Source organism: Arachis stenosperma, chromosome 2 (assembly GCF_014773155.1).
Source record: "Arachis stenosperma cultivar V10309 chromosome 2, arast.V10309.gnm1.PFL2, whole genome shotgun sequence".
NCBI classification, from domain to species: domain Eukaryota; kingdom Viridiplantae; phylum Streptophyta; class Magnoliopsida; order Fabales; family Fabaceae; genus Arachis; species Arachis stenosperma.
The window spans coordinates 7414515-7436672 of NC_080378.1; the positions used below are offsets into that span (position 1 = coordinate 7414515).

General features: G+C 31.7%; 2 protein-coding genes across 3 annotated transcripts; both read right to left on the reverse strand.

The window, feature by feature from the left end:
• Positions 1–79: 79 nt before the first annotated feature.
• Positions 80–3540, reverse strand: LOC130961082 (probable inactive purple acid phosphatase 29). 2 transcript variants are annotated; one of them, XM_057886752.1, is made up of 4 exons: positions 2327–3451; positions 1319–1713; positions 764–1226; positions 80–401 (listed from the first exon to the last, which is right to left on the reverse strand). In XM_057886752.1, exons 1-4 carry the CDS (start codon positions 2658–2660, stop codon positions 391–393), a joined length of 1203 nt encoding a protein of 400 aa, XP_057742735.1. In that variant the 5' UTR covers positions 2661–3451; the 3' UTR covers positions 80–390. The 2 variants fall into 2 exon arrangements, with proteins under 2 accessions (XP_057742735.1, XP_057742734.1); XM_057886751.1 differs by lacking the exon at positions 80–401 and having other exon boundaries at positions 467–1226; positions 2327–3540.
• Positions 3541–9000: 5460 nt separating this feature from the next.
• LOC130958813 (probable inactive purple acid phosphatase 29) lies at positions 9001–16405 on the reverse strand. The gene is made up of 3 exons (XM_057885244.1): positions 15911–16405; positions 14765–15159; positions 9001–9666 (listed from the first exon to the last, which is right to left on the reverse strand). The coding sequence occupies exons 1-3, from the start codon at positions 16242–16244 to the stop codon at positions 9205–9207; spliced, it is 1191 nt and encodes a 396-aa protein (XP_057741227.1). The 5' UTR covers positions 16245–16405; the 3' UTR covers positions 9001–9204.
• Between the last annotated feature and the right edge of the window lie 5753 nt (positions 16406–22158).

The following is a 22158-nucleotide window of genomic DNA, read 5'->3' on the forward strand; positions in this document are numbered from 1 at the left end:
AAGAAGTAACCACAATTTTTGCATAGATTATAGGACTGCAATTATATCTTAAAGTTATTATTCACCACCAGTAAAGAATATAGCATATGCCCACACATGAAAATGCTTTTGCTCTATTATTTGCAAATCATATTGTGGTCCTAAAAAGTATAAAACAAAAATTAAAATTAACATCTTTTCATTTACTATACCTTAAGACAAAAAAGTTAACTGCTAGATAGCATCAAAATTGATGAAACATGACCATCTTAACAAGTACAACAATATAATTTATAGCAACTTATAACAAACTCCAAAGTAAATCATCTTCATGTCATGTATGTGGATACTATCACTTGTCTGCATCACTTTTTAAATTCTCAAAGTTCCCCACTATTTTATTTGTCTCACCTATGGTTTTCCTGCAATGAAATCCAAAAAAGAACAACATAGAGCACATTAAATTTTTTTAGTAATAAGAACATGATGAACTTCTAGGCACTGATTTTTCACATGACAAGAACATAATACAAAAACCATAGGTAGTTCATAATTATGCAATAAACATTGTTCTAAAATCACATAATAATTTAGCACTGTTTATCTAATTTCCTTCAGAGGACTTTAGTTTACAACACAATAATTTTCCATATCCCACTTTCCCCCTTCTCTTAAAGTAACAACATGATGATTTTTTCATTTGCAATATGCTAAGAAAATTTAGTAACATAATTTAGTAACAAGAAAGCCAAAAGACTACTGCAAGTATTCCAGGATATCTTACTTCCAAAGCTCTTGCTCCAAAGGACTTGTCCATCAATTTGAGTAAAATTTTGATCGTCGAGGCGTTTCCAGGTATTTATTGACTTGACATCTCCCCAAGCTCCTTCCGGCGTCTTCTCCAAGCGAGCCACCACCACTCTTGATCTCCTAGACCATCCAGCCTTTCCATATGCATGGTATCCGAATCCTCCAGCATAACATAGGTTTATGCCGGTTAACTTACCACAGAAGTCATTGAGGTGATCATGGCCGGTGAAAACTGCCTTCACATCTCCAGCTTGGACTAATGTTGCGAAGAAGCCGGAATTCACCTTAGCAGAACTAATGCCATTGCCATCCGGTTCAAGTTTGACACCTGTGAAGTTTGATTTGTCAAAACTAGCATACTCAGGCAATGGTATATGAAAGTATGCAAGACCAGGAGCAGAGTTTTTCTGAGGCATTGGTCCACTTTTGTATGCTTTCTGCACAAGTAACAAATAATCTGTGTTTAATCTTTTTCTGTTCTCAGTATTCAATCTTTTTCTGTTCTCAAAACCAAACAATAGAACAGTACCTGGAGCTTTTGGGATGTTTGTTGGAACCAGAGTTGCTGTGATGGCTTGATCCAATCATAAAAAGAAATTGAAGGATCCTTATAATAATCTCCACTATCAATGAAGTAAAGATTGAGCACTGATTTGTTTTCAAAATCAGTGCCTTCAACTCCTCCAACTTCTAAGTTATAGTTTCCAAAACCATCAATGGTGTGAACATCTGAAGGGTTGAGTTGAGACAATGTGTTCTTCATACCAACAATGTATTTCATCACTCCTTCTCTATGCAGGGATCCTTCTTGGTCATGATTTCCCAAAACAGCTACCCAAGGAATGTTTGATGCAATTGCAGGAGCAAATGCAGCATCCATTGATTTCGCCGAATCCGAGGAATCAGCACCAAAGATATTATCACCTGCCACATCACAATAAAAATTTGCACCTTAAGTTATCTTATACTATCTTTGTTCTGTTGTATCCAAGGCAGAGAAAATCGAAATTTCACGTAAAACCTCATTTAAAATTGTAATATCGGAAGATGTTTAAGAAGAAAATCTAGATTTTAGTTACTATGATTGTATCTGTCACTATTATTTTTTGATCCATTGTCATTGTATCAATGTATTTAAATACAAATTGTTACTTGTTTACCCATACAAACAAAGATTAGAATTAGAAGAAAAAGTAAATGACAAACTAAAAACCAATATGCATATACACACTCCATGATCTTTGTCTCTGATTAGTAAATGTTGGGGGGTGAACTATTTTTTTACCAAAACTAGAAACCTTAAATCAATATGTTCTTTAAAAGTCTTTTAACAAATTGATTCAAATTTTGAGCCGATTTGGGTTAAAATGAAAATTTACTCAAAAACACCCTGTTATCCTAAACCCTAAACCCGAAACAAAGAAAAAATGAAAGTTAAAAAACAGTAAGATATCTATAATAATTAGAAAGAAATGATATGAAAATCTAAAGATTTAACAAGAACTGAATAGTGAATACTATATATAGTATACAATACCAGTGAAGACAATGAGATTAGGCTTCTCAGCAAGGATCATTCTTTGAACAAAAGAAGTGGTGTTGAGATCAGTACAAGAACCATTCTGTGAAGGTAACACATTCAAGCAGAGTGTGGACTTTCCATTAGCATAGTGCATGTCTGCAACCTGAAGAATCTTGAATTCTCCATTTTTGTCAAACCTCAGCTTCTTCTGGTTCTCAGGGTTTTCATGTTTTTCCCCAAACACACAAATAGGACTAAAACTGAACAATAAGGCCACCAAAACCAGAACCATGAAGCCAAACCCCATCTCAATCTTGGTGCCAAAAACACTTCTTTTACTCAAAACCATCACTATTTTGGTGATTTTAGTCCCCAACAGAATTCAAAATCTGAACTTTTCACCTGCTACTATGGATGATTGGATGCTGAATTATAAACAGATACACACATATAGAGAGAACAAAAGAGTATTCAGAAAACTCTTCAGCTACTATCCTTTTTTTTTTTTGGGTTAATAAATGATGATGATTGAGTCAAATTTCATTGCTTTGTTCTCTAGGAATAAGGATGAGGACAAAGCATAGTGCTAAAAACTTTGGGGTGTCTTTATCTTGGGATGATATTTATAGATAAGTAGTTGAAAGTTGACAGGTATGTGTAATAAATTGAATGAATGATTGTTTTTCTAAAAAGCCATTAAATTCTCTGCCACAAACCAAAGGATATGATAACATTTATAGATGAACATTCATAGTTACATACACATCATTGGAATTTCAAGTTTCCTTAGAAATGGATCCGAATATCTCAATTCCAAGAGAGGAAAAAAAAATGAAAATCACACTATGAAAGGAAACTTTGAAAGTAGTTTTGTATGGACACTTGGCAATGATGTCTTTAAAGTATCTCACACGCTCTCATTTTATAATAATAATAATAATAATAATAATAATAATAATAATAATAATAATATTCAACTACCTCCACAAGTATATGGAATTATGGATCCTCTGAGTCTTCTCAACCATTGATTTGTGCTATGTTTTCTTAGAAGAACTTGATGTAATTTAATACATCTAATGATATTCACCTACCTTCTCCATATCTACATACTTCTAAATATATATTTAATAAAAAGGACACCCTAGTTTGTAACCTAAAGCATATTTAATATTATTAAAAAATATATATTTAAAATTACTTAATTTTATGTATAATGTTTACAAATATATTTACAAAATTATTAGAAATATTCTTAAAAACATGTATTCAACATATTTTAAGAATATTAAAATATATTGAATACACTTAATAGTTAGTACTATTTTCTATAGGCCAGACATAATTCATTCATTGTTTGGCTCCCAACTTGGAATCAAGCAGTTCACTTACATTATATACATTATAGAAAGAGTTTTAAGTATATTAGAAATATCAGTGTTTCAGTTATTTTAATCGTTGATCTGAATTATAAAAAATATATATAATATATATTAATTGAAATTAACGATTAAAATAATTGAAACACTGGTATACTTAAATTTTTTTCTACATTATATTACCCTATATTAGAATATACAAGAAGGACATGTATACAAACATGATATATAAATATGTTTAAAATTATTTATAAGTGATATGCATGCATCTATTTTAATTATTAATTTTTTATTCAATTATTTTAATTAATTATTATTTAAGATTTAACTTTGTAAATAATTAATTTAATTTTTTAATGATCCTTTTCATATATCAAATTAGGAAAAAAATGTAGGAATACATTACATATATTTTTATGAAGAAAGCTATTAATAGTAAACTTTTGAATAGTGAATCTCTAAAATATAAAAATATCAATAATCAACATTCAATTAAATAAATGAGTAAAACAATGTTAGTATTATTTTATCAGTAAACTGAAATTAACATAGCCAAGTCTAATAAAAACTTGCTCTTCTTTTTTTTTTTTCCATCACTTCCAATTCGTTTATGATTAATTTCATATAATCCATTTTTATTTTTTAAAATAATGATCTAAATTGTTAGAGTATAATTAGAATCAATTAAAATCAGTTAGCATCAATTATATTTATTTAATATAACTGTATATTTATTGTAGAATATTACGCTTTATTGTTTTGATTCTTCTGACATCTATATATATATCCTTGTATATTGTATTATTTGAAATTTAGAATACACTCAATAATAAATAACTTTTTTTTTTCAAATTACTCTCTTGCTCTTAACATAGTATCAAGAACATAGTTTTTTTTTCCTCCATAAAAAATAGTTCATAGCCTCTTTGTTCTCTCTTTCCGTAGTGTTTTGTTTCTATTTTTCGCTCACCTTTTTGGCGTTGTGCTTCATCACTAACCATACTATTTTCTTCGTCTCATCATTACGAGTCCAATGAATCCAAACCCGTCACCGGAAACCCCTGACACGCCGCCGCAACCAGTTTTCTTCTCCTTTCCAGACTCATCCAACGTCGTCAGATTGACCCCAGATCAATGGCTCAGAAGCTATCCATGTGTTGCGACCCGCGATACCATCAGTCCCCACCCAACCCGCAACTGTACCCATTTGACCTGTTCGGTGACCCGAGTTCCATCGTGTCAGGCCCACATTTGGACCCGATACGGCCTATTAGTTGACCCGCATGCTAGCTCGGTTGAGTCAGCGTTGACGTGTTTTTCTCCTCCGTTCAGACGCTGCCATGTATCTTTCATTGAATGACGTGGCACATAGTGGGATCCCTCCTAAAATTTTTTAGTGAACTTTTTTTCGATTTTTTCTTCTGTTTTCTCGTTCTTTACTCCAATCTTGCAGTTTCTTCTCTCTTTTCATTTTTGTATATGCTATTATGGAAAAATCGGATGTTTTTCAGTCTATTCCTATTATCCTTAATGGCTCTAACTATGCTCATTAGGTTGAAGTCTTGAGAGGATTTCTTAAAGGGCACAAATTGTGGCGCTGCTTGAATGGTGATATTATTTGTTCTGTTAAACCAATTGTGACTGAAAAATCAAAAGAAGGGACCTCCAAATTCAAAGAGGATGCTAAGAAAGATTTTATAGAGAAATTGGAAGATTGTAATAGTAAAAATCACCAGATTATCACTTAGTTTTGCAATACCTCTACTCCAGACATTCATTTACGATTTGGGTATTTTGAAATTGCTAAAGAGGTATGGAATCATTTAACAAAATGTTATACTATTTTTAACCTCTCTCATTAGTACCAACTGCTAAAGGAGTTTCATAGTCTTAAGCAAAAACATGGACAAGCAGTTTTTTATTTTCTTGCTCAGATGAAAATTCTTTGGGATCAATTGACCTCTTGTGAGCCTATTCTTAAAGATTCAACTGATGCTAAGGCATATGACGGTTATTGCAACCGAACACGTCTCATATACAGTTCCTTATGACACTTACTGATGACTATGAGCTAGTTAGAGCTTCTCTTCTTCATCAGAATCCCTTTTCTAGTCTTGAAGATGCTCTTCCTCGTTTTAAGTCTGAAGAAACACGCCTAAGATTGACTCGCTCTAACTGTTTTTGTTGGCACAAACAGAAAAGATAAATTTTGTCGCAACTATAACCGTTCTGAGCATCTCTTCTCAGACTGTATTTCTATTGAATGTCAAAAAAACAAATCTAAGCATGCATCACAACACACCCCAACCCAATTTCTTCTTCAAACCTTCTTTTGCTTCCTTTATTATGGCACATCTAAGGCCAAAACATAACACTATTCCACTTCTAGTTATAAAAGCACTAGTACATTATTTTCTCTTCACATTAAAAACAACCATAGCTTCTTATGATGATCAAATCCTAAATGTAATAGATTTTGGTGCCAAACCAGGTGGTGAAATTGATTCCTCAAGAGCATTTCTAGATGCATGGGAAAGTGCATGCAACACAATAACACCATCAACAATTTATGTCCCACAAGGAAGGTTCTTAATTGGAAAAGTAGTGTTTAAGGGTAGTCATGAGTATTGCAAGAGCAATGGAATCACAATGAAAATTGATGGTGCACTTGTTGCACCTTCCAATTATGGATCACATTGACTCTAATTGTCCAAAATTGTTCTGCTATTATTGAAATATCTTAGAACACTTGATTACTACCTGTTCTACTCGCTCACCACATTCAGATCAAAACAAATATCAAGCTCGTCCCAACTACTCTAAGAATATGTCTGCTTCTACTACTGCTGCTGCTACTACTGAATCCACTAATTCTGCTTCTCTCAACTCACTTTCTGTCTCTCCATCCCATATTGAGTCTCTCCTTAAGAAATTTCTCTCCTTTTCTGATACCCCTACTATTTTTTCCACTCCTCCAAGTAATTGTAAATGGTATTTTGATTCTGGTTGCTTTAATCACATGTCTCATTTTTGTCATCTTTTCTCATCTTTGTTTACCACTACAAATGCACCTTCTATCAACACTGCTGATGGTTTTCTCTTGCATGCGACACATAAGGATTTTATTTCACAGTCGAATCTTAATCTTCCTGGTACTTATTTTATTCCAAAATTAAACGTTAATCTTATCTTTGTTAGTCAACTTGTTGATCTCGATTTTGATGTCAATTTCTCTATTTCTGGTTGTCGTGTGCAGGATCGTCGGACGGGACAGATCATCAGGAACGAATGTAAGGTCAGAAGATTGTTTGGACTCGAGAATCTTTATATTTCTTTTGCATCAAATCTCTATGCTATTTCTTCTCTATCTACACTTTTCTTGTGGCATTACCGTCTTGCCCATATTTCTTTAGAAAAATTGTGTCCTCTCATGTCTATGGGTATTTTAGGTCAAGTTAATAATGAGTTCTTTGATTGAATTTCTTGTAAAACTGCAAAACAACTAACTTTATCTTTTCATAATAATTCATCTCTTGCTTGCTCTCCTTTTGATCTTATTCATTCTGATGTTTGGAGTCCCGCTCCTACCGCTTCTATGGGAGGGGATCGATACTTAGCAGTATTTATTGATGATTATTCATATTTTACTTGAGTTTATTTTATGACTAATCATCATGAGCTGCCTCAGCTTTATATTAACTTTGTCACTATGATTAAAATTCAGTTTTTTAAGGTCAGTAAAATCCTCCGATAGGATAATGCTATGGAATATCGAGACACCAGACTATTAAGTTTTCTTGTTGCATGGGGTATTTTATCTGAGTTTTCTTGTAGTAGTACCCCTCAACAAAATGAAAGAGTTGAATGCAAACACCATCACATTCTTGACTCTGTTCGTACAATGCTTATTTCTTCTTCCTGTCCTGAGCGTACTTGGGCTGAAGCTATTTTCGCTGTTGTTCATGTTATTAATAAACTTCCTTCTTCTGTCCTTGATAACACTACTCTCTTTAAGCATCTTTATCATACTTCTCCATATTATAACTCTCTTTGTGTTTTTGGTTGTGTCTGTGTTGTCTTTCTTCAGCCTCATGAACATAATAAATTTGAACCTCGGGCTCGCATGTGTTGTTTTCTTAGTTTTGGCACTGAACACAAGGGTTATCGTTATTGGGATTCTATCTCTCGACGTATTCGTATATCTCGTTATGTTTTATTTTGGGAGCATCACATGTTGTCTAGTTTCTCCTCTTTTGAGTCAATTCTCTCTACTCAGTCACCATTTTTTACTAATTTTAATATTGATCTTTTTTCTAGTAATGATACTACAAGTTCTATCTTAAGTAAAAAAAAATTAAGAATGGAAGGTTGGTCATGTTGGCTGTTATGGGAGCATGGTTCCAACACATTTGAACCAATTAAAAAATTCTTGCATAGATATAAGTATAGCTCTTCATATTTAGACATGTTCATCGTAAACATGTCTAGATATGACTAGATATAACGTGTTAGATTTGTATTTATATAAGATTTTTAATTTAGATTGAATAATTTGACTTTCAATTTACAATTATATTTTTGTTTTTGTTGATCTTATTTATGTTTTACTATTTCTCAGGCTTTTACCCTTGTTAAGGACAATTGTGAATGAAATTATGCAAGTCTGTAATGAGAAATATTGATGAAACATGGTTTTGTAACTAATGTGGCTACTTCTATATCAATGCCATGCACAGATTGATGATTGAATGTACAAATTCTTACTTTAGATTCAAAAAGTAACCACAATTTTTGCATAGATTATAAGACTGCAATTATATGTTAAGTTATTATTACCACCACTAAAAAATATAGCATATGCTCACACATGAAAAATGCTTTTAGTCTGTTGTTTGCAAATCATATTGTGATTCCAAAAAAATATTAAAAAAAATTAAAATGAACAATTTTTCATTTACTATATAGCTCAAGACAAAAAATTAACTGCTAGATAGTATCACAATTGATGAATCATGACCATCTTAACAACAATATAATTTATAGCAACTTATAACAAACTCCAAAGTAAATCATCTTCATGTCATGTATGTGGATACTATTACTTGTCTGCATCACTTTCTAAATTCTCAAAGTTCTCCACCATTTTGTTTGTTTCACTTATGATTTTCTTGCAATGAAATCCACAAAAGAACAACATAGAGCACATTAATTTTTTTTAGTAATAAGAACATGAACCTCTAGGCACTGATTTTTCACATGACAAGAACATAATACAAAAATCATAGGTAGTTCATAATTATGCAATAAACATTGTTCTAAAATCACATAATAATTTAGCACTGTTTACCTAATTTCCTTCAAAGAACTTTAGTTTACAACAGAATAATTTTCCATATCCCACTTTCCCCATTCTCTTAAAGTAATAACAATGATTTTTCATTTGCAATATGCTAAGAAAATTTAGTAACATAATTTAGTAACAAGAAAGCCAAAAGATTATTGCAAGTATTTACTTCAAAAGCTATTGCTCCAAAGAACTTGTCCATCAATTTGAGTAAAATTTTGATCGTCGAGGCGTTTCCAGGTATTTATTGACTTGACATCTCCCCAAGCTCCTTCCGGCGTCTTCTCCAAGCGAGCTACCACCACTCTTGATCTCCTAGACCATCCAGCCTTTCCATATGCATGGTATCCGAATCCTCCGGCATAACATAGGTTTATGCCGGTTAACTTACCACAGAAGTCATTGAGGTGATCATGGCCGGTGAAAACTGCCTTCACATCTCCGGCTTGGACTAACGTCGCGAAGAAGCCGGAGTTCACCTTAGCAGAACTAATGCCATTGCCATCTGGTTCAAGTTTGACACCTGTGAAGTTTGATTTGTCAAAACTAGCATACTCAGGCAATGGTATATGAAAGTATGCAAGACCAGGAGCAGAGTTTTTCTGAGGCATTGGTCCACTTTTGTATGCTTTCTGCACAAGTAACAAATAATCTGTGTTTAAAATTTAAATCATCTTATTTCGGTTCCAAATAGCTTAAATTTGAAGTGAAATGAGAAACCAAACAGGCATTGTAACGGATAGGTTGTGTTTGTTTATAAGTATCGTATACTAAGATAGGAATACAGATACTCAAAATTATGTTTAATGAATAAGATATAGGTATAATTCTAAGATACTGAATTATATTTTGTGTTATTTTTTAGGGAAAGTATGAGGAGACAATAGCCTTATTGTACAATGCGTACAATAGAGATTTAATTGTAATTAAAATTAAATTATAGATAATTATTTAATTTTGAAATTTTTCTAATTTGAAATTTGAATTAAATTAGGATTACTTTCAGTTATAGAATCAAAACAACAAACCCTTTTCTCAATCTGTCATTACCTCCTTTCTTTCCATTGCTTCTTCTCTAACCAACCCTTATCTCTCTTCTTCGTTTTCTCAATCCAGATCACCCCAACCATCACTCCCCAGCCAACCAACCACTGTCGCCCACCCTCTCTCTCTTCTCTTTCTTTCCTCTTTCCCCCATTTCTCCCTGCTATGTTTGCTGCCCCACACCCCTATTTGCGCCTGCCAGCTCCGGCGAGCAACACCCCAGTGCAACCCAGCAGCTGCTAAGTTCTGTGCCGCTGCGACACCATCACTGCCCCTGTTCTTTTTTCTCTCCTTCATCAACACAGGTTCCATCCCTTTCCTTGTCTCCGGTTCTTTCTATTTTATTTATTTCATTGCTTTTAATTCTTGTTTCTGCATATAGATTAGGCTTAGGACTAGTTAATATCTGTTGCTAGATTGAATGTGTTTGCTGGCTGAATTTTATGAGTTGATTGCTGCTTTCATTGAACTGAATGCTCTGTTTACACATGATGCACACCATATGCTCGATGAAATGCCTAAATGAAATCTGTATGTTTAATTCTTATGTATGACCAGCATTTGACTTAAATTATATTCTCATGAGGCATTATAATTTACAATTGTGCAATTTTATGTGATTTCTAATGATGTTTGAGCTTGAATTTTGTTATGCACTTGTTTGTGATTTTTTATTAAAACACCAATTTGGTTAAAAATTCAGATGTTATCAATTGTTTGGTATATTTTTAAGAAGTGCATACCATATTTTATTGAGTGATTTGAATGAAATAATTTATTCATGTTGGTTTTGAATATAAATGATCACATGCATCATCACTCGTTCTTTGAAGTTTTTGAGCAATTAAAATTGGGTTTCATCAAAATTATTGCTTTTTGAACAAAGAGCTGTGTTTATGTGATTATTTTATACTCTTTGACATGAATAAGTGGGCTTCTTTATTATTGCCTTGATTATTTTCTTTGTGCTAATTTTGATTAACTCTTGCAAATTCAATACACAATTGCAATAACTATGCTTTCCAGCCTCAATTCACATACACATGAATACGTAGCAAATCATGATGTCATCGAGGGTGAGAAATCTAATATAGTGAGCAACGTTCGTTGAATGCATTGATAATGAATGATTATTTTCATGTGAATTAGATGTTCATACTCCATGCAAGTGGCGTATTTATTTTTATGTTTAATGCTTACCCAAATGCATCATAAACATTCATGATTAAACCAAATTTATGAAGGTTTTATGTTCATTATATGCTTTTATGTATGAGAAATTTGTATGTGTTAATTAAGCATGGTATATTAATGTGACGCTGGATGAAACTAGGTCTTCTTTGGACTAACTTTTATTGGTATATGAATTTATATGGCTTAATGTAAATTGCATATATAAGCATGAGATTGTTGAATATGAAAAACAGCGAATGTTATTATCATTATTAAGATTTAATTTGATCATGAAAATTAAATAGCCAAGAGTTAGTTATCAACGGATGGACGACTTAATATGCTTCCTGTATGTTCAGTTTGGAATATACACATAATCACACATGATAAACACTAAATGAATGAAAAGAACAACTCGTCACCATTGGCTCTGAAATCGATTTCTGGACTATGTGCTTGGTAGTTGTATCTACTGCATGTTCATGTATGTGATGTATAGTGATATTGTTTGTGCTGGTTAGTGAGGTTTCTTTTTTGGTCTATGTGCTTGGTAGAATGATTGACTTGATTTCTTTTTTAAGGTTGCATTGTTTGTGCTGATTAGTGAGGTTTCAAGCAAATGATATATACTAAGAATTTATCTTATTATTATTTTTTTGGAATTGTACTAGGCCATGCAACTGTCATATGTTATTGAGGTTGGAAGTGAAGAGACGGATCTTGGTTATGAGGTTTGGACTCTAGAGGTCGGTGCTCATATTGGCTGCAATGAGCCCCCACCAATTTGATGGGTTCATGTATTTATTAAACTCATTCGACAATAGTTAGTTTCTGTTGGACATGACTTTTAGTACGTAATTCATGTATTAGATACTATAGACGAAAACGGTTATCTGGTCTAGAAAGAATGGGTTTATTTTAAAAAAAAATTGGATGTTCGTTTGTAAATATTAATGATGTTCACCGTTATTGTATCCATCCAAATGGTTAATTTATTAGACAAGATGGATGTTCATTCTGATTATATGATCCCACTTATTGATTACACGATTATTGCTACTTACAAATATTGGATGTTCATCTTTACATATAACTGGATGTTCAGACCGTGGTCACTATAGCGTCTATTCAGGACGCTTCATGAAATCTTGGCTTAATGTCAAAATTCAAGAACTCAATGCTTAACAAATTCAAGTCATTTGCCTTTGGAAAAGTAAACATAAATCTCTAGATAAATACAGGATGTTCGTTATAGTAAGAATCTAGATAGTTATTTTCACAGAAAAAATGGATGTTCACTTTTGTTGTAACATCTGTTCAGAATGCTTCATGGAAACTCGACTCAAGTTCAAATTTCAAGAACTCAAAGTTTAACAATTTCAAGTCGTTTCACTTTGGAAAACTAAAGATAAATTCCTGAATAAAGACATAATTAGATGGATATTCATTTTAGCTAGAATATGGATGGTTCCTTTCACAGATAAAATGAATGTTCACTTTCATGCATTTTTAAGAATGTCATGCCTGAGTGAATGAAGACCAACATATTCACAAAATTACGAAAGGTAAAAGAGGGTCCACAATACTAAAAATTCTCCCGATTTTCATGTCAATCATAATGCTAAACTGTTGCCTAGCTCAACTTTCCACCTTCTCAATCCAACAATCATCCACCATGGACACAAATCTTGGTTCCTTCAAGGTCCCACCAGCTTCTCTCTCTGTATTTCCAGGTCTCTTCATCATGGTTCTTGCCCCCATGTACGACCACGCCATCCTTCCATTCGTAAGAAAAATAACTAGAACCGAAACCGAAATCACGCATATACAAAGAATTAGAACATGGTTGGTTCTTTCCATAGTGGCCATGGCAGTTGTCGCGTTAGTCGAAATAAAGAGAAAGAAAACAGCGTTGATTCATGGTCTAACGGATTCAATGGAACCTCTTCCCATAACGTTCTTATGGGTGGCGTTACAGTACTTATTTCTTGGCTCTGCTGATCTTTTCACTCTTGCTGGGATGATGGAGTTCTTCTTCACTGAAGCGCCATGGAGCATGAGGTCTCTTGCAACCGCCCTTTCTTGGGCTTCTCTTGCCATGGGTTATTACTCCAGCACTGTTCTTGAGTCGGCGATGATGGATGTTGACTCCTCAGCAGACGGATGTTCAGCCGCGTGAGGAGCGATGGAGTTCCTTCCAGCAAGGGCGTAGTTGCGACGAAGTTGGGCGCTACAGCTTCGGTAGGAGGAATCGGAGGCTCCACGTCGCACAGGAGCGAATCGGTTGGCTGCGGGTTGATTCGCGGACAGCTGGGCGGCGGTTGGGGTGGGTGGGGTCTTACCAAATGACCATTGGGGTTTTGGGGGGGGGGGGGGTTAGGGCCACGACGGGGATAGAAGGGTTAAAGGAAAAAAATTTGAATTAGGTAAAAATTAAGGGTAAAAGGCCATATAAAATGAGGGTTATTAATGGTTAAATTGCATTATTAATTTAGATTGGGCCAAATAAACAGCCCATTGTATGGATTGTATAGATATTTCATTGTCTCCCTAGCGGGATCCTATTTTTTATAAAAAAAGTAGAAACACTAGTCTAACTTACAGCTTGTTATAAATTCTTTTTAATATTAAACCTGACACACACACATATATATATATATATATATATATATATAATTTTTTACTAAAATAAAACATAAAAATATTTTTAAAAATTATGTTTTTTTTTTAATTATTTACATGCAATATATTACCTTCAACCTTTATGACAATATCTAAACTTTTAAAGTATTAAACATATAGAAAAAAAAGTATAATAAAACATGATAAATTTAATAACATTTTAATTATAAAAAATTATATGCAAGCCTAACTAGTTTATTAGACTATTTTATGAGTCTAAACTTGACTTATTAACAAAAGAGTAAAGTATTAAATTGGTACTCTATGTTTGGACATAATTCTATTTTGATCTTTAAAGTTTAAAATGTTCTATTTAAATTCAAAAGTTTTATTTAACTTCAATTTAGTCTCACCATAAAATCAAAGTTAAATAATTAACGAAATGTCCTACATGACAGCAGTATAAGAATAAGATCGATAATTTGGAGAACAAGTACAAACTTTAAAAAACACAAAATTAACTGTAGATATATCAATATATTTATTTATTAAGTACTTTAACAATTTATGACAGGCAGGCTAGGTATCCTATTTCCACCTCTGGAAGATTAGAAATACTATTAAGTATTAAGTGCACAATTTATTTTTTTATTTTTTTATATTATTTTTACTAATTTATCATAGTTATATTTTGTGTCTTATCTTTTTTTTTTTTAAATTTTGTCGGTAGAAAAAACTGAGAGTAATTTGTACTTTTATAATTTGTTATTTTTTATATTTAATTTATACCAAACAAAATATAAAAATATTAATTTTTATATTTTATTTTTAGTGTTCAGTTTTTTTTTTTTTATTCTCAAAATCAAACGTAGCCTGTATATATAACGGTACCTGGAGCTTTTCGGATGTTCGTTGGAACCAGAGTAGCTGTGATGGCTTGATCCAATCATAACCAGAAATTGAAGGAACCTTAGAATAATCTCCACTATCAATGAAGTAAAGATTGAGCACTGATTTATTTTCAAAATCAGTGCCTTCAACTCCTCCAACTTCTAAGTTATAGTTTCCAAAACCATCAATGGTGTGAACATCTGAAGGGTTGAGTTGAGACAAAGTGTTCTTCATACCAACAATGTATTTCATCACTCCTTCCCTATGCAGGGATCCTTCTTGGTCATGATTTCCCAAAACAGCTACCCAAGGAATGTTTGATGCAATTGCAGGAGCAAATGCAGCATCCATTGATTTCGCCGAATCCGAGGAATCACGACCATAGATATTATCACCTGCCACATCACAATAAAAATTTGCACCGTTATCTTTGTTCTGTTGTATTCGAGGTAAAAAAATAATCAAGATTTTACGTAAATCAAAAGAGTAAAATAAATAGTAAAATGTGAAATCGTAGCCAAATTAAAATTATAAAATTTGTCGAATTTAGTAGAAATTTTGTAAAATCAACTTACTCATTTAAAATCATAATATCCAAATTTTTTAAGAGTTAAATCGAAATTTTGGTTACATTACATCTATCACCGTCATTAGTATCAATGTATCTAGATACAAATTGTAACTTATTTAGCCATGCAAACTAAAAACCAATATGTATATACACACTCCATGATCTTCGTCTTTGATTAGTAAATGTTGGGGTGTGAACTATTTTTTACCAAAACTAGAAACCTTAAATCAATATGTTCTTTAAAAGTCTTTTAACAAATCCATTCAAATTTTGAGCACATTTGGGTTAAAATGAAAATTTACTCAAAAACACTATGTTATCCTAAAGGTGAAGGAACTTTACGGTAAAGTTGATATCTCAGAATTGTTAGATAAAAATTTAGTCAAATCAGTCAAATCATCTAACAGCTCTCAACTATCAACTTCACTGCACCTGAGTTTTCACCTATCCAAACAAAGAAAAAATGGAAGTTAAACAACAGTAAGATATCTATAATAATTAGAAAGAAATGACATGAAAATCTAAAGACATAACAAAAACTGAATAGTGAACACTATATATATAGTATACAATACCAGTGAAGACAATGAGATTAGGCTTCTCAGCAAGGATCATTCTTTGAACAAAAGAAGTGGTGTTGAGATCAGAACAAGAACCATTCTGTGAAGGTAACACATTCAAGCAAAGTGTGGACTTTCCATTAGCATAGTGCATATCTGCAACCTGAAGAATCTTGAATTCTCCATTTTTGTCAAACCTCAGCTTCTTCTGATTGTGAGGGTTTTCATGTTTTTCCCCAAACACACAAATAGGACTAAAACTGAACAGTAAGGCCACCAAAACCAGAACCATGAAGCCAAACCCCATCTCAATATTGGTGCCAAAAACACTTCTTTTACTCAAAACCATCACTATTTTCGGTTGGAATTTCAAGTGAAGTTACCTTAGAAATGGATCCGAATATCCCAATTCCAAGAGAGGAAAAATAAATAAATGAAAATCACACTATATGAATGGAAACTTTGAAAGTATGATGTTATGTATGGACAGGTAATGATGTCTTTGAAGTATCTCACACGCTCTTATTTTATAGCAAAATAATAATAATAATAATAATATTCAACTACCTCCACAAGTATATGGAATTATGGATCCTCCGAGTCTTCTCAACCATTGACTTGTGCTGTTTCTTAGAAGAACTTGATGTAATTTAATACATCTAATGTAAATTTTGGGGTAAATCAGGTATATATAATGCAAGCAGATATTACAAATTCTACCAAAAGAAAAGATGTTACAAGGTTCTACCAGAAAGACATTTTTTGTAGTTTGAACGAGGCTAATTCGAATTACAAAACCCACAATAATTCGAATCACATAAATTCAAATTAGTCAACATCAACGTAATTTGAATTGAGCCGATTCGAATTATGCATTTATTGTATCCATGGAGTAATTCAAATCCCATTGATTCGAACTATAAAGAAATGTGACCTACGTTAGTTTCAATCAATCTAATTCGAATTAATACACTGTTTTGACACACACTAATTTAAATGGATCTGTTACAAATTTTTATAGTTCCCTATCATTTTTAAGTCATTTTTAAAAATTATATTGCATGAAATTTATGTGATTACGTTGATGTTGACTAATTCGAATGTATGTGATTTAAATTACTGTGAATTTTGTAATTTAAATTAGCCCCATTAAAACTACATACAAATATTTTTCAAGTAGAATCTTATAACATTTTTTCTTTTGATAGAATTATGTAAGATTTACTTGTATTTGATTTATATATGTAATTTAGCCTAAATTTTGGTTTGCAGGTAAATTTATTTCCGTATACTTTTAAAGCTAATGAATAACTGTGGTAGCAAATTAAATTTTAAATCCACGGCAAATTTGTAGCTAATCTTTGCACCAAATTTCTTAAGTCACAAAATTATAAGTAGCTTTTATAGAAAATTTTGCAAATTAATCCATAGCAAATTTTGCACATAATATTAGTAATGAAATTGGTAAATAAAAAATTAGAGAAAGAGATAAATAAGTCATTAACCTTTTGATTTGTAAACATTTAAATTTTCGAAAATTTGAAAATACATTTACGTTTCTGATCTTTTTAAAACCTAGACATATTAATCCTTCATGTTTATTTGGGTCTGTCAGACCCAAGTAAAAAATCAAACGTAACTCCCGTTGTACTGACCTGGTTGATACGGATACATACGTGAGAAAGTTTTAAAATTGAATAAATTAAACTTAGGGATCGATTTGTCCAAATTTTGAAAAAGTCGGAGACTTAAATATATTTTTAAATCTTCGAGAATTTAAATATTCGCAAACTAAAAAGTCAAAGATCAATTTGTCATTTTCTCAAAATAAAAGTATTCACAAATTAATTTTGTAGGTAATTTGTTTTCTTTTTTATTTGTGATAATTAATTTGATAAATCTATATAAACTTCTCTAGACTTTCTTATAATTTGGATATGTTATTTAAGAATCAATCTATTAGACACATGATTACATAATTATAATTTATTTATATCTAATTGAATATAATTAAAGAAAAAATATCTAGCAAATACAAAGTACGTACCATAATTCTTTTGTCTATCAATAACTATTTGCATTACACAATGAATATGAAAAAAATTGTCCATTATGCCAGTAATAACGAACTAAATTAGTATTTACAGTGAATCTCTAAAATATAAAAATATCAATAATCAACATTTAATTAAATAAATAAATAAAATAATGTTAGAATTATTTTGTCAATAAACTGAAATTAACACAGCCAAGTATAATAAGAAATTGTTTTTTTTTTCTTTTCCATCACTTCTAATTTGTTTATTACTACAAAAAAAAAAAACATTAAGTATAGTCGAATTTAGCGTCATAAAATACTCCCAACTTTAATGACGGATTTATGATTCCAACGATAAAACCGCTAGTAATAATTGGAAGAAAAACAAAAAATATTAGCGCATCCTTTAGGATCAGATTTACCCCGAAAAAATCCGACGATAAACCCACTTAGTGAAACATATCGTTTTAGCAACTCACAATAATTACCGTAAGATTTTTCTGATAATAAAACTGATGGTAAATGTGTTGTAAATTTGAAGCGTGAACCCGCTTTTCCTTATTCGAATTTGGCTCTCTCTCTCTCTCCTCTCTCTAACTCTCTCACCTTCTATTCTCTCTCTACCCCTCTCATCAACCCCGCAGCTTCCTCCTTTCCGGGAGTCACTCTATGTCGTTACCATCTATGTCGCTTCTTCTTCTCAGTTTTGGTGTTCTTATTCAGATAATACTTCTGAACTTAGAGTTTTCTAAAATTCTGATTTATTGAAATAATTTACAAGGTTTATTTGCTATTTTGAGACTTCTGATTATTGTTGATTATTTAATTTTGAACTTAAGGTACTGAACTTATTTAGTTTTAATTTTAATTAGAACATGTTTTAATTTGTGTTCCTTATTTAGTTATGAATTTAGGGTACTGAACTTGTTTTGAACTTAGGTTTTTTAAAATTATGAACTTATGGTACTAAACTTGTTTAGTTTTAATTTTAATTAGAACATATTCTGATTTCTGTTCCTTATTTAATTATGAACTTAGGGTATTAAACTTGTTTTAAACTTGAGATTTTCTAAAATTCTGAACTTAGGGTATTGAACTTGTTTAGTTTCAATTTTAATTAGAACATGTTCTGATTTGTGTTCCTTATTTAGTTCTGATTTGTTCCGATTCTAATTATTAAAACATGTTTTGATTATTGTTGATTTGTTCTGAACTGGTTATTATAATTTATAAGGTTGATTTGTTGTTCTGAATTTCTGATTATTGTTGATTTGTTCTCTTTGTTTAGTTTTGATTAAAAAAGACTTCGATAATAAGTCATATTAATTTTCAATATGTTTTAAGAGTAAAAATGACAGTAAATTCATAGAAAATCAAATATAAGATCATTTTAAATGACTTATGGATGACTTTTTATTTGCATACAGACAAAATTATGTACATGTAGTAATATGTATTGCTAAATGTTTGTGAAGTTAGAATGTGTACTTACCTCTTTTGTTTCATTTGATTTCAACGGGTAATGTATTTCTTTAACTAAGTTTAACGTAATTTATTTTGATTACACATTTTGAATTATGTGAATATGTTTAGCACATTTTTAATTGGTATGCTCTTTGTAGACATAACGACAGATAGAGGTGTTGTGGATCAGCCTAGTGGTTGTGGTAAGGGTTTCTGCCGGTACCCCTGGAAATTTTGGATCCTCTCCCTATACTCCGACTACCCCGGTGACGTCACAAATTGCGGGTGCATCAAACCAGCCGTTCATCATGATCCCTAACCCCAACTACGTTCCCGCGTCTACGGCAACGACGCTGCCTCCATCCGCTCAGCAGCCCACTGTCTCGGCGACGCCGCTTCTAGCGATGGACATTACGGTGCCAGAATCTTTTCACGAAAGCCAATCAACTGATGCCCCTCCACCACCTCCCATCATCCGGATGATGATTGAGCTTGATGGCAGGACAACGTAAGTACTATTTTAAGTCTTTTATATGCTGAAAGTGTTTGATAACTCGTGATTAGTGATTCTTGATTATTGATTCTAATTTTAGTGGATTTAGGGTTGTAGGTTTGAATTACTGAAAGTGTTTGATATATCGTTATTAGTGATTCTTGATAGTTGATTCTAGTTTTAGTAGATTTAGGATTGTAGGATTGAATTACTAAAAGTGTTTGATTTATCCTGATTATTGATTCTAGTTTAGTAAATTTATGGATGTTACTTCTTGATTATTGATTGTTGTTCATTGATTGTTGACAATTGGTGCTGTTTAAGTTAATTGTTGATGGATAAAATTTGTGGTGCATTCCAGTTATAGATAAAACTCTATCAAAATTTCTAAAAAAAAACTCTATATATTATGGTTATTTGCTTCTGAAGTTTTAATTTATATTGTCATATTAGTTTATTTGTAGATTGTTGATAGGTTTGCGCCAAACAACAACGCATATACTCAGGAGATGACCAACGTTATCAAGCTGATGTACAATCATCCACGGTCGAGCTACAAAAAGATTCCTTTTGAGACTAAAGAGCGATGGTTTTAGAAGTTGGTGGTAAAAGCTTAATATAGTCAAACCTTCTTAGCTAGTTTATATCTTCTATTTTGTTTAATACGATACATTTTGATTTAAAGTTTTTTTGTGCAGCTTAACTTTATATGGGACAAGAAGCACAATGCCCTCATCAGAAAGATATACGACTATCAAATAGGTAGGCAGTTGCAACAAATACTAGTGACAATAGTGATGTTGGTGGGACACAAACATCATCGCCTTCTCCATCGTCTCAGCAAGATCATGGAAATGATGACGACGATGACGACTACCAAAATCTTGAGTGATTAGGATTTTGTTTTACTGTTTTCATTGTATTTATTTGATTTATTTAATTTTTAATTTATATAAACATTTAATATTATATAATTAATTTTTATTATTTATAATTTAATTATTAATAGTGTGAAAAATAAATTGAAATAAAAAATTAAAATAAAAAATAAAAAATAAAAAAATTGCGTCACAATACTAAAATCCTTGGATTTGGATCCTCTAAAGTTTGAATTTTACTTTAGAGAGTAAAGTGTGATTTCTCACCATTAATTTCATATGTGGGACCAAGAATAAATATGAAAAATAAACTATTTAAGGGTAAAAGATCATATTTACTCTCTAAAATAAAATTCAAACTTTAGAAGATTTAAATCCAAAACCCTTAATGTGCCGGGAAATTCTCCCAAGTCTTTGCCTTGTTCTGCTTATGGGGAATTGGGCTCCGTTTGGTTGATGTATTTGATGAGACATAGACACAGAGACACAGACATTAAAGACATGGACATAAAATACTTGTGTCTATATATTGTGTTTGGCAAAAATAAGAAACAAGACACATATATTTAAAAAAGACTGAATTACCCTTCATTCAACCACAAGTTTTACTACCATTACAATACACCTATTATCCCAAACAATGCATGCCATCACCATTAAATTTTTATTTCTTCTAATAATTTTTTATTTCTTATAATACCATCTTAAATTATCATTTAAATATTAAATATATAATTGTTCTTGAAAAAAAATAGAAAATTAAAGTTCAGAATTTATCAAAGATTAATCAAAATTTAAATAAATAAAAAAAATTAAATGTACAAATATTTTTTTGAAAAAAATAGAAAAGTAAATTTAGTTGTAGAATCTAAAAGAGAAAGAGAAAAAAAAGATTTGGAAAGATAAGAGGACAAATTTTAAAAATTCAATAAGAGTAAAAGAGTAAAAAATTAGTGTCTCACAAGTTGTGTCTCAGTATCTCACCAAATTGGAGGTACACAAATTTAGTGTCTCCATGTCTATCCGTGTCCTTCAAAAATCTGTGTCTCACCAAATCAAACAGCAGACATGTGTCACCATGTACCACTGTGTCTCAGTATCATAGAATGACAATATAGAAAAGTAAACAATTGAAGAAAGTTATATGCAAGTGTGTTGTGAATAGGAATACGTGTAGATGGTGGACCAATATTTCCCAGCTGAGAAAATTGTTCGCAATTTCCAAAATCTAGAAGGGGGACCAATTGTTCCATGGAAAAAGATTTGGAAAATTAATGTTCAGTCATTGTAGTGTTGATTGCCTTTTTTCTCTTACCATTAACTAATGCTTTTTGCTTTCCTTTTATTTTTCGTGCTATTAAAAAATAACAGATTAACTACATATTTTACT